We start from the raw sequence: 13,925 nt of genomic DNA, 5'->3' as shown, positions 1-13,925 counted from the left end.
GATCTTTGCAATACTTTTGCAGTTACTATGCGATAAAGCACATGTTAAGTGCTTTTTGTATTAGGGAAAGTGTCATGGGCAAAGAGTGGGCATAGAAGGCGTTTTGGTACTTTTGCAGTTTGAGTGCTTCCATGCTAACTCCAAGCAAAGTACTGCATGGTATCTGCAAATTTAATGGAGCAAATGCTGGGAACACTCCCAATGGTGAACACATTAAATTTGCAGCTACCACAAGGTAAAGTCCCATGTTAACTGCTAATTTTACCATAGCTTACTAAAAGGGTCCCTTAGTGTTCTACAAAGGGGGTTGACATCTTTGAGCACAAGGCAGTTAATAAGGAAATGTGATTACCACATGCTAACTGCATTGCAGAAAAAAAATGTAATGAAGTTAGCTGTAGCTACTGAAATGGCATTCTCAGTCCCATTACATGTTTGCAATTAATGCAGAAATTAGCAAATGTTAACACTAAGGCGTCACATTAACTGTCAGTGCACATTGCTTGCAACATTAATAGTTAATGAAGATTAGTAAACAGGCCCAACAACATTCTATTTGAAATGGTTTCTAACCAGTTTCTATCTACAGCATAAAAACCTTAATATTTTACAAAAGTTGGGTATCATAATTAAGGACACAACAGCTCAGACTACCATTAAAATCAGCAACAATACTGGATGTAACTCTTTCAAATGACTTTCAGCAAATCACTTAACTTCCTTGTATTCAAGCTTAGACCAGGACATTTTAAACATGCAAATTATTTTTGCAAATAGAAAATTGGAATGTATATTTGCAATGGTATGATAATGCTGCACCTTCTGAAAAGCATTTTATCCCATGTAATCATCTTGAGGGACAAACGCCTCTCACTTTGCTTCTTTCCCTTGCGTACAATTTATCGTAATCTTATTTCTACTGTCCTTTACATAGTAAGAATTCTTGACAAAAAAACAAAAATCAAAGCGACTATGCACAAGACACATCTAGTTTAGTTTTTCTTAATGGTTCCCTCAGACAAACAAGTAATCCCCAGAATAAGAAATGTACCTTCTGATTTAATGGTGAGATGATGTCGATGGCAGAATCAATGGGGAAAATCTGGACTCTCTGCTCTGTGTAAGTATGAAAGTTCAGGAGAGCTGTAACAAGATCCTGAATGAAAGCCAGTGCCTGGCCAGCAATGTCTCGCACCTTTAGCTTTAACACAGACCAAGATTTTACTTTCCTATCAATCATGACATTGAAGAAATGATATGCAATTCATATGTAAAGAAACCAGGTACTGTTTTGAAACATAGCCTACATAATAATTGCTCATTAAAGGTTTGTGTTTTTGTTTTTTTTTAATTACTGTTCACTTGTAAGAGGAAAAAACAGAACTTATGCGTGGGAAAGATGAAAATTAATTATGGTCACTGCGAACTTAACAGAGCTTTAAACACCAGGGCTGTGGAGTCAGAACAGTGAACCTTGGACTCTGACTCCAACTCCTACTACGTAAAGTAAATCTAAGAGAAATTCGATTAATTACAGAAACATAGGATATATGTACAAAAATAGGACTAAGACTACAAATTGTATTTATTTGAAATATGAAGAACCTAAACAAAAACAATCCTGTAAAATGAAAAAGTGAAGTTATTCATCTGCAGCAGGTGTTCTCCGTGAACAGCAGGACATGTATTCTCACATATGGATGTCATCATCTGACGGAGCCTGGTGTGGTTGCTACCCAACATTCAATAGCTTTAAGAAGCCTATGGCAGCATCCCACCATGCATGCGCAAGTACCTTCCTGCTCAGTGTGAGAGTGCAGGACCAGCAGTACAATATCAATATACAACTCCCAGGGCAAGTGGGAGGGTGTGTGAATACATGTCCTGCTGTCCTTGGAGAACACCTGCTACAGGTCAGTAACTTTGCTTTCTCCAAGGACAAGAAAGACATTGTTTCTCGAATATGGGAGTCCATAGCTACCAGTCTCAGCAACAACAACAAACTAAGGACAATAGGGAATTGCAACGGCAAGGCCAACTAGAAACCAATCAACCTTAACTTACACGCAGTCTTGTTGTGAAGGTGTAGCCTGGAACAGAACACAAATGGACCTAGGAGGATGGAGTTGGATTCTAGACACCAAATTCTACAAAACTGTCTGACTGAATTGACTGTTGCAACAAGTATTCTGCTCAAGGCAGTAATGAGATGTGAATGTGTGGACTTAAGACCAGGTTGAAGCTTTGCAAATCTCCTCAATGGAAGTTGACTCAAGTGGGCTACACAGCCATAGTGCTCATATTGTGAGCCATGACATGACCCTGAAAAGTCAACTAAGGCTGGGCATAAGTAAAAGAGATGCAGTTTGCTAGCCAATTAGATAATATGCATTTACTGATGATGTCTGCCCCATCCTACTTGGGTCAAAAAAACAAAAAGCTGGGTGGACTAACTTTGGGCTTTAATCTGCTCCAGATAGAAGGCTAAAGCTTGCAGGCAGTCCAAGGTGTGCAGTGCACTTTCGCCAGGATAGGCATGAGGTTTTTGGTAAAATGATGGCAGGATGACTGACTGAACTCCAAGACAACCTTAGGAAGGAACTTAGGATGCTTGCTGAGAACTAACCTTTTATGGTTAAACTTTGTGTAAGGTGGATCAGCTTACTAAAGCCTGCAGCTCACCGATTCTGAGCTGAAGTGACCACCACCAAAAACAAGACCTTTCAGGTCAGGTACTTCAGATGACAGGAATCAAGTGGTTCAAATGAAGCTTTCATCAGCTGGGTGAGGGTGACATTAAGGTCCCATGACACAGTAGGAGGTTTGATGGGGGGGCTTTGTCAACAGCAAACCTCTCATGACACAAACAACTAGAGGCTGTACAGAGATGGGCTTACCTCTGACAAGGTGATGGTAAGCACTAACTGCATGGAGGTGAACCCTTGCAGAGCTGGCTTTCAAACCAGACTCAGACAGAGGTGAAAAAGGTATTCAAGCAGTTTTTGTGAAGGACAAGAGAAGTTCTAGAGACCTGTCCTCACATTAGACGGCAAACCTCTTCCACTTAGAAGCATAACACCTCTTGGTGGAATCTTTCTTGGAAAACAGCAGGACGTTGGAGACACCCTCAGGCAGTGGAAGAGATAAAAATTCTAAGCCCTCAACATCCAGACCAAGAGGGCCTGGGGACTGGAGGTTGGGATGGAGAAGAGACACTTCACTCTCCATGATTAAAAGTAGGAAAACAGTCCAAACTCCAAGATTCTTTGGAGGACAACTCCAGAAGAAGGAAACAGAACTGTCATGGCCAGTAAGACACAACGAGAATCATGGTTCCTTGGTTCTGCTTGAGTTTCAGCAAAGTCTTATCCATCAGAGGATAAACATACAGAGACCACTCGTGCAGTTGCATGACCCTGTTCGGTCTGTCCGCCAGAATGTTGTCCCTCCCCACCAGGTACAAGGCCCTGAACACCATGACATGGCTGATGGCCTACTGCCACATCCCATCTGCTTCCTAACAGAAGGGGTAGGATCCTGTACCTCCCTGCTTGACATAATACTTGGAAACCTGATTATCTGTCTGGATGAGAACAATTTGGTTCATCAGCCAACCTCTGAAAGCCTTTAGAGCATTCCATATCACCCGAAGCTCTAGGGAACTGATGTGAAGCTTGGTCTCCTGAGTGAACCAGTGTCCCTAAGTGTGAAGCCCCTGCAGATGAACTCCCTAGCCCAGATTGGATGTTTCTGCTGTCAAAATCTACTGGGGCAGAGAAATTGGGAATGGGAGTCCCAGAATCAAACTGGACCAAAATTGTCCACTGAGAAGCGTCTTGAGCTGTCGCTGGTGTGACCAAGATGACATCCAACACGTTTCCCCATGGCCTGACACCATTGAGAAGCAAGGGTCCACTGAATGTCCCTCAAGTGGAGGCATGTCCTGGGCCTGACATGCACTGTGGAGGTCATGTGGCCTACCAACCTCAACATCTGCCAAGTTGTAATCTGCTAGCTGTGTCAGACCTAAGAGGCAATGCAGATGAGAGCATCTGCCCATAAGCGAGGGAGGTAGGCCTAAGCCTGAACCATATCTAGCAGGACTCCAATTAATTTCAACAGATGCACCACGTGTAGATGGGACTTGGGGGTAGTTGAAACAAACCCTAGTAGCTCCCACACTGAAATACCTTTCTTCATGGATACTTGAGCACTTTCCTTTTAGCGGGCTCCCTAAGACTGTAGGGAAAGCTATGTTGGAAAAGTGTACCTATGCCTTTGAGAATAGTAGGGTCTCATCTGATTTCTGCCTGAATACCTTTGCGGCGTGCAGGCTGCAGAAGGAGTGGGTTGAGAGAGGTTTTCATGGTGTCAGTTCTCTTCTTGATGGGGTCAGCAACCTCTTCCACTTCATCCCCAAAAAGATTATCACCTTGGCAGAGAACGTTCGCCAGCATTTCCTGAACAGTTGTTTGTAGGTCTGATACACACAGCCAAGTGAGTCTGTGCGTACCGATACCCAATACAAAAAGACTGGACGCCACATCAAAAGCATCATAGGTTGTCCAAGTGAGTCTGTACGTTGAGGGGCAGGACCTTGCGATGGGCTGGAAAGGAGCACTGTCTCCATCGAGGTCAACCCCAACCTCCTTTGAGGAACTGGAGTCGATGTGTGGGGAACAGACAAGGCATGGGCCTCCAGGATAGGCTGGGGTGTGGCACCATGGGTGACATCGATGCCCTCGAGACCCTGGCAATGCACCAGGCCAGAATCCGCTCCAACTCCTCCTGTACAATTGGCCCAGAACATTCCTCAGATGCAGGCATTGGTTCGGTGACAGCCCGCAAACACGTCAGTGCCTAATTAGATGGCTGGTCCTGGCAGTTAGGAGCCCAACACATCAGTATCAACTTTACAGAGGGTTAAGCAGCCCTCAGGGCACCGACGCTTCTCAGGTATATGGACCAATGCCTCCAATGCCAATGGATTGGTCTTAGAAAAACCAAAATGTTTTTTGCACAGGGCCTCTCTACTCTTCTGAGTTCTTTTTTGCATTTTTTAAACAGAGAACACCAATTATGAGGGCCAGTCCCAGAAATGACTCTGTTGCACCTAAAGCATTTCTTAAAGCCACTGGGAGTCTTTTGTGACACTGGGAGAAAAATAACCAATGCAAAATCAAACAGCTCAATTATGAGAGCTAGAGAAACCTCTCATGTGAAAAAAGAAAAAATAAACAAACCCTGACCAGAGTTCAGGTCTAAGCTGGCCTCTAAAGTTGCGGGGGGGGGGGGGGGGGGGGGGGGGGGATTTTTTTTTGGCCAGTTAAGAAAATAAAGGGAAAAGAAAAAAAACAAAGAAATACAAAGAAGAAACAAGGAAGGTACTCTGAAAAATATAAGTAAAGATGCAGAGGGGAGCTTACAAAACGCAAACTCCTGTTCCGAAAAAAAACAAAGACTGCCGGTCCATTGCACTCATGCTGGGTGGGAAGGCACTCACCCATACATAGTGGGATGTAGTGTCTGCACCAGGCTCCATCAGATGTCATCACCTGTACCTGAGAAAAAAATGTCCTGCTTGTCCTTGGAAAATGTACAATACACTTTTCTAAATTTTTATTCTGACTCTGAAGTCGCTACATTTTTACAGACTCAGACGCCACCCAAAATTGCTTCAGACTCCAACTCCACCACTCTGATTCAGACTCCACAGCCCTGGTAAGTACAAATTTTTATGCCCAAATATAGAACTCATAGCATATAGACCTCTCTCTATACCAGTGCTTGGACACACCCCAACCAGTCAGGTTTTCAGGTTACCCACACTAGTAGATTTATATGGATATCTCTCATGCATATTCATTGAGGTAGAACGTAAACCAGGCTGGCTAGGTATCCCTAGAGCATTGGCTCCCAAACGTGGTCCTGGAGGCACCCCAGCCAATCAGGTTTTCAGGATACCCAAGAGAAATTTGCATGCACTGCCTCTTTGGTATGGAAATCTCTCATGAATATTGAGAAATTATGTCTTACCTGATAATTTTCTTTCCTTTAGACACAGTAGATGAATCCAGACACATGTGGGTTGTGTCTATCTACCAGCAGGTGGAGACAAAGATCACTGAACTGAAGTGGTACATGTGACGTCATGCTCTTTGCCCCAGTCAGTATTCGAATAACAAAACAGAAGGAAACCCCAGGAAAAGTAAAGAACTTTCTCCTTCATGAAACCAACATCAAATTTGATTGAAGAACACCTAACAGAGATAATCAACAACAGGAACCCATGAACAAAGGAGTAACTTTACAGTACTGATAAGACAGGGAGGGCCTCTGGATTCATCTGCCGAGTCTAAAGGAAAGAAAATTATCAGGTAAGACAATTTCTTGTTCCTTAGCACTAGCAGCAGATGAATCCAGAGACATGTGGGATGTAAAAAAACATACCGCAATTAGGGTGGAAACAAGAAGCTCCCAAAGAAATCAACATTGCACCAAAGGCTGCGTCTTCGCACACTGCCACATCCAAATGGTAATGTTTGGAAAAGGTGTGGAGCAACGACCACGTTGCTGCTCTGCAAATGGTCAGACAATGGAATCATTGTTGCGCACAAAAGGACGCAACCGCTCTAGTAGAATGCACCTGAAAATGGAGCAGTTTTACCCTCCAACAAATAAGTTAAAGCAATAGCTTCCTTGACCCAATGAGCAATAGTGGCTTTCGACGACGCCTCCTTACAGGGTCCCACCACAAGAACAAATGGTCTGACTGGTAGATTTCATTGACGACTTTTAAATAATGCATAAGAACTCAGCAAACATCCAAAAGATGCAAGGAAGTAAATTCTCGAGGGTAAGCCTCTTTTCTAAAAGCCATTAAAAATGACAGCTGATTGAGATGAAAAGGACAAAATCACTTTAGATAGAAAAGAGGGAACGGTATGTAATGTAACTCCAGCAAGGGAAAAGCAGAGGAAGGGTTCCTGACACGACAATGCCTGGAGCTCGGACACTCATAGCGCCAAAGCAATGCCAACAAGAAAAACAGTCTTCAGCATGAGAGTCTTCAAAGTAGCCTGGCACAACGGTTCAAACAGCTTTAAGGGCCCACAATACTAGATTGACATTCCATTCCAGACACAAAGATCGAATCAGAGGTTTAAGCCAATGTACTCCTTTCAAAAAAAATGCACCACATCCAGATGTGTTGCCAATGAAGAATTCAAAAGTGTCCATGGTAACATACCAATGCCGCAACCTGAACCCGTAAGGAACTGTATGCCAGACCACGTGTAAGGCCATCCTGCAGAAAGGCTAAAATCTGTGCCAGAGAGGCCTGAAATGTAGACACATCACACTCTGCACAACAGGATTCTAAAACTCACCACACCTGGGCATAAGCAGCTGAAGTAGACCGTTTTTCATCTGACAAAGAGAAGCAATAACCTGTGGGGAATAACCCCTCTTTTTCAGCCTTGCCCGCTCAATAGCCAGACCGTAAGACCAAAGCGGGAGGGATCCTCCATTTGAATTGGTCTTTGAACTAACAGCCTGGGTAGAGCTGGCAGAGGAAAAGGATCATCCATCCACAATCTAATTAGGTCTGCATACCACAGGCAATGTGGCCAATCTGGAGCCACTAGGATCACCTGTCCAGAGTGGGACCAAACTCAATGGAGCACCCTGCCTATCATGGGCCAGCAAGGAAATACATAAAGCGGTACCTCCGTGGGCCAAGGCTGAAGAAGAGTATTGATCGCTTCCAATCCAAACTCCCTCCATTTGCTGAAGAACCAAGGTGCCTTGGTATTGAACTCAGTCACCATGAGATCTACAACCGCCGTCCCCCTCGGCATGTGATTTGCTGAAATGCCAACGCCGCCAGCTCCTATTCTCCTTGGTCCATGGCATGTCTGCTGAGAGAGTCCACCAGAACATTCAGTGTTCCCATGATATGGGTCGCTGACAGCAGCTGTAAATAGGACTCTGCCCACTGAAGTACTAACTGAGATTCGTGCGCCAGATCCAAGTAGTGTGTGCACCCCTTGCTTGTTGATGTAAGCCACTGTTGTCACATTGTTGGAGAACACTCAAACCAGCTTGCCCTCCATCAGAGAAATAAATGCAAGAAAGGCTAGGTGAACTGCTCAAAGTTCCAGATGATTGATGAGCCACTTCAACTCCTCCGTACACCATAGATCTAGTGCCACCTGAGTTAACAGTGGGCCCCCCACTCTGAGAGGCTTGCATCTGTCATAGCAATCGTCCATCACTGCATGCTTCGAAGGGCCACCTGAATCCAAAAGAGATGCAGATGATAAAGCTGAGATATTGGGGACCAGCACTGTAGAAAGGACTGTTGAAATGGCCAAACATTTTTTTTGTTACATTTGTACCCCGCGCTTTACCACTCATGGCAGGCTCAATGCGGCTTAGGTACTTATTTGTACCTGGGGCAATGGAGGATTAAGTGACTTGCCCAGAGTCACAAGGAGCTGCCTGTGCCTGAAGTTGGAATCGAACTCAGTTCCTCAGTTCCACAGGACCAAAGTCCACCACCCTAACCACTAGACCACTCCTCCACTCGCTGTCACCCAAGGCACCATATCCAGAGTCGCCACCATGGACCCCAGGACATGAACGCAAATCCAAACTTGAGGCAAAGGGCCCCCAGAAGAGCTTGGACCTGCGATTGAAGCTTGATACTTCGGTGTTGTGGCAAGAACACGTGGCCTTGACGCGTGTCAAACTGCACTTCTAAGTACTTCAATACCTGTGTAGGTACAAGGTGGCTCTTGGGAAAAGTAATGATTCATCCCAAGGACTATAACAGGGAGATAACCTGAGAGGTAGTCTGTGTGCTCTCCTGAGCCGATTGTGCCCTGATGAGCCAATCGTACAGAGATGGACCTGAATGCCTTGCTTCCGTAAAAAGGCAACCACGATCACCATGACTTTGGAGAAGGTACACAGCACCGTGGCTAAGCCGAAGGGTAGCACTTGAAACTGGAAGTGCTGCCCGAGCACTGCAAAATGCAGGAACTTGTGGTGTGGGGAAGACACTTCCTTGAGGTCCAAGGCCATAAGGAATTTGCCTGGTTGCACCGCTGCAATGACCGAGCATAGCATTCCTCTTGAGGTCAAGAACTGGATGGAAGGTGTCCCCTTTCTTTTTAGGCACCACAAAATAAATGGAATACCGACCAGATCACTGTTCTACCAGAGGGACTGGAACTACCGCTCCCATGTCCCTTAACTTTTGAAGCATCAAGCAAATGGCCGCCCTTTAGGAAGGGTTGCTATCAGGGGATTCCAAGAAAAAATCTGTGATGGGAGCGCATAATTCTAACTTGCAGCCTTCTCGAATAATATCAAGGACCCACTAGTCAGTGGTGATCCAGGCCCACTCCTCTAGAAACAGAGATAGCCGTCCCGCAATAGGAATGGAGGAGGGGGCCAGCGCCCCATCATTGAGCAGGACGGGCACTGGAGGGGGTACAGTTATATGAGGGCGAGTTCCTCTTATCCAACCGAAAGGGCTACCTAGCAGGGGCACGTGACCGTTGAGATAGGGAAGAATGCTCCAGATAATACTGGTAGGCATCCTGAAAGCGATTTGTGACCCTGAGCACGGAGGTTTGGCCTTGTCCTCTGGCAAGTGCCAAGACTTGGAATCTCCCAGGTCCTTGACCAACTTCGAGATCCTCCCCAAATAAGTCTGACCTCAAATGGCAGACTGGTTTCCACATCTGGTAGCTGGGCGGGTACCAGAGCCTTGGCCCCTGGAACTGCATCCGCAAGCTGTTTAACCTAGCTGAGATATGCTCTTGTAGTGTAAGAACTATAGACAGCTGCCTGCAAAGAGAGAGCTGTCACCTCAAAGGACAGCTTAAGAGAGGTCTCTAACCTCCAATCCTATACATCCTTCAAAGCCCCAATGGGTAGGATGGTCTTCTTGGTGACAGCTATCAGCAGCGCATCCACTGTAGAGTACAGAGCTTCTCCAGTTCTATGGGGTCTACAGGTTAAAGTCTGGCCATAGCCTTCACAACTTGTAAAGGAGCTAAGGGAGTATCCCATTGAGCCAAAATAATTTCCTGCATAGCCTCGTGAATCAGGAAGGACCTAGGTGGCTGCCTAGTGCTGGTCATCTTAGGATTGGAAGTAGCTGGAGTAGCAATATCTGGAGATGCGATATCCAGGGCCTGGACAACCCACATGTCTCTGGATTCATCTGCTGCTGGTGCTAAGAAATCATTGTGGATATCCTGACAACCTGACTGGCTAGGGTGCCTCCAGGACCAGGTTTGGGAACCACTGGTCTTGAGGACTGAATTAAGAACACTAGCTCTAAACATATACATACACACTTAGGCCCAGTTTCTATATAGGGCGCCTGAAAAATCCATGAGGAAAAAATTTCCGCCTAAGCATATTCTACAAGCAGCACCTAGATTTAGGTGCAGTATATAGCATATGCTTAGTTGATATCCCAGCGCCTAGAACTATGCGTATCCATTTACACCAAGTAAAATGTGGTGTAAAAACCAGCACAAGAGGAGCATATTCTATAAGAATGCATGCAAATTTTGGAATGTCCATGAAATGCCCATTTTCCCAATCATAACCACGCCGACATTAGAATTTAGGCACTCTGCTTTACAAAATATGCTTAGCGAGTTGTGCGCATAAATTATTGCTAATTAGTGCTCACTACTGCTCATTAAGTGCTGCTATCAACATTGATTAGCTTATTAAGCCAATTAAGTTACGCGCATTGTTATAAAATACGCTTGGATTTCAGTGTGGAACACTAGGCACAATACAAAGAATCTGGGAGTTAATGTGTCCGTGACATTATTTTAGGTATATTGAAAGAAGCCGGCAAAAGAATCGGTTGGACAGCTAGATGACAGAGCGGTAAAAGGGGCACTCAGGGAAGACAAAGCCATAACGGAGAGAGATTAAATTAATTCTTTGCTTCAGTCTTCAGTGAGGAAAATTTGGGAGAGATACGGTGCCAGAAATGGTACTCAAAGCTGATGAGTCAAAGAAACTGAATGAAATCTCTATAAACCTGGAGGATGTAATGGCGCAATTTGATAAACTGAAGAGTAGCAAATCGCCTAAACCGGATGTTCATCCCCGAGTACTGACAGAATTAAAAAATGAACTTGTGGAACTAAAATAGTAATATGTAATTTATCTTTAAAATCAAGCATGGTACCGGAAGATTGGAGGGTGGCCAATGTAACGCCTATTTTTTAAAAAGGTTCCAGAGGAGATCCGGGAAATTATAGACCGGTGAGCCTGACGTTGGTGGAGACTATTATAAAGAACAAACTTACAGAGCATATTCAAAAGCATGGATTAATGAGACAAAGCCAACATGGATTAAGTGAAGGGAAATCTTGCCTCACCAATCTGTTACATTTCTTTGAAGTGGGTGAACAAACATGTGGCTAAAGGTGAGCCGGTCGATATTGTGTACCTGGATTTTCAAAAGGCAACTGACAAAGTACCTCATGAAAGACTCCAGAGGAAACTGGAGAGACAGGGGATAGGAGGTAGTGTCCTATTGTGGATTAAAAACTGGTTAAAGGATAGAGAGTAGGATTAAGTGGTTAGTATTCTCAATGGAGAAGGGAAGATAGTGGGGTTCCCCAGGGGTCTGTGCATCTAAATGGCAGGTGACATTTAATGTGAGCAAGTGCAAAGTGATGATGTGGGAAAGAAGAACCCGAATTATAGTTACGTAATGCAAGGTTCCACATTAGAAATCACTGACCGGGAAAGGGATCTAAGTGTCATCGCTGATGATACACTGAAACCCTCTGCTCAGTGTGCAGCGGCGGGTAAGAAAGTAAATAGAATGTTAGGGATTATTAGGAAAGGAATGGAACACAAACATGAGGATGTTATGTCATCTTTGTTTCGCTCCATGGTGCAACCACACCTCAAATATTGTGTTCAGTTCTAGTCACCGCATCTCAAACAAAATATGTATAGTGGAATTAGAAAAGGTACAGAGAAGGGCAACGAAAATGATGAAGGGGATGGGATGACTTCCCTATGAGGAAAGGCTAAAGTGGTTAGACGGCTGAGGGGAGATATGATAGAGGTCTATAAAATAATGAGTGCAGTGGAACGGGTAGACGTGAATCGCTGGTTTACTCTTTCCAAAAATACTAGGACTAAGGGGCATGCAATGATGCTACAAAGTTGCAAATTTAAAAAGAAACGGAGAAAATATTTCTTCACTCAACGTGTAATTAAACTCTGGAATTTGTTGCCAGAGAATGTAGTAAAAGCAGTTAGCTTAACGGGGTTTTAAAAGGGTTTGGATGGCTTCCTAAAGGAAAAGTCCATAGACCATTATTAAAATGGACTTGGGGAAAATTCACTGCTTATTTCTACAACAAGCAACATAAAATGTATTGTACTGTTTTGAATCTTGCTAGGTACTTGTGACCTGGATTGGCCACTGCTGGAAACAGGATGCTGGGTTGATGGACCTTCGGTCTGTCCCAGTATGGCAATACTTATGTACTTACGTTAAGAATAAATGCTAAATTTTCTTCTAATGTGGCTGCTTCAGATTGTTTTGGTTTAACTGTTATTTTTTTGTTTCTGCTGTTTTGGAAGAGATTTATCTGTTATTGGGGATATTATGTTGGTTTTTAATACATATTTTTTATATTTCTAATTTAACCTGCCTTGGGCATTATGATGAGGAAAAAAACAGAGAATGAAATAAATGAACAATCCTATAAGCTCACTGATAGCATCACTCAAGGGATCAAATGAGTCATCACATTCAAATTCCAGAGTAGTGTCTACCCCCCAAAAAAAGTGCTTTTATTTATATTTCTGGTATCCGTATGCATTGTATACAATAAACAGGTTTAATGAAAATAGTTGCATAAGTAGGCAAAGAACCTTTTCTGAAATGTTGCATTTTGGGCCATTAAATGCTCTAGCTCTTGTTTTCTCCATGATCCACTGTAGGGCACATTTCTTCTTCATACTATGGATAAATATTCAATTTATTCATGTGCTCAGGTAACAGAATATGTAAGCTCTCTATTCTTGTTTATACAACTGAACACCAAGAACAAGAGAAATGAGGCAGTAAAGAGAAAAAGTGACAACAGCAGAAAAAAAGATTTTGAAAAGAAACAGCCCAAACCATGTTTATTCAAGAAAAATATTTTAAATGCAAGACTCAAAAAAAAAAAAAAAAAACATTTTTCAACATAACTTTTACATTACATTACTAATTACCTGGTGTCGCCTGTTATGGGATGGAACATTAAGGGCATTAAGTTCACAGGACCCTGCAAAACCAATAAAATCTGGTAAAAACAGCAGCGCCAGCAAAATATCTGCTAACAGGGCTATATAGAGATTTAATTCTCAAAGAGATAATCATATTTAAAGATCCTCCTGCTTTGCTTTTCCTACCACTTGAAGAGACCATAGTTAAAACTCTAACTTTCAATGAACATGGAGAAACCAAATCTTTCACACAGTATCTCTAACTTTGATAGCTAGTGATACTATTGCTGAAGTGATGGGTTTATTTATGTTACATTTGTATCCCACATTTCCCCACCTATTTGTAGGCTTAATGTGGCTTACATGGTTCCGGAAAGATGATTACTAACTGCGGTGTTAACAAATAAAAGGTGATAGTGTTTGGGACTAGTATGGTTCACCCACACTAGGGGACTGTGCAACGGAAGGTACTGTGTTATGTCCATGAAGTGTTTTAGTGATGTTGTGTTTCTGTGGCGTTTGTTGGTTCTGGTGGAGTAGGCTTTTCTAAAAAGGTGAGTTTTTAAGTTTTTTCAGAAGTTTAGGTGGTTGCTCTTGGTTTTCAGGTCTTTTGGTAGTGCATTCTATAGTTGTGTGCTTATGTA

General features: G+C 43.5%; 1 protein-coding gene across 1 annotated transcript in view; it reads right to left on the bottom strand.

Annotated features, from left to right (window-relative positions):
* PPP1R21 (protein phosphatase 1 regulatory subunit 21) overlaps positions 1-13,925 on the bottom strand; it is a 200,592-nt gene that overhangs the window by 123,162 nt on the left and 63,505 nt on the right. Inside the window, exons 8-9 of the mRNA XM_030195830.1 lie at positions 13,288-13,340; positions 1,052-1,201 (exon numbers count right to left, since the gene is read on the bottom strand). Of these exons, the coding sequence (XP_030051690.1) occupies positions 1,052-1,201; positions 13,288-13,340 (203 nt within the window). The remainder of the gene's footprint in view (positions 1-1,051; positions 1,202-13,287; positions 13,341-13,925) is intronic.

Source organism: Microcaecilia unicolor, chromosome 3, assembly GCF_901765095.1.
Source record: "Microcaecilia unicolor chromosome 3, aMicUni1.1, whole genome shotgun sequence".
NCBI classification, from domain to species: Eukaryota; Metazoa; Chordata; class Amphibia; order Gymnophiona; family Siphonopidae; genus Microcaecilia; species Microcaecilia unicolor.
This window is presented reverse-complemented; position numbering and strand designations above follow the sequence as displayed.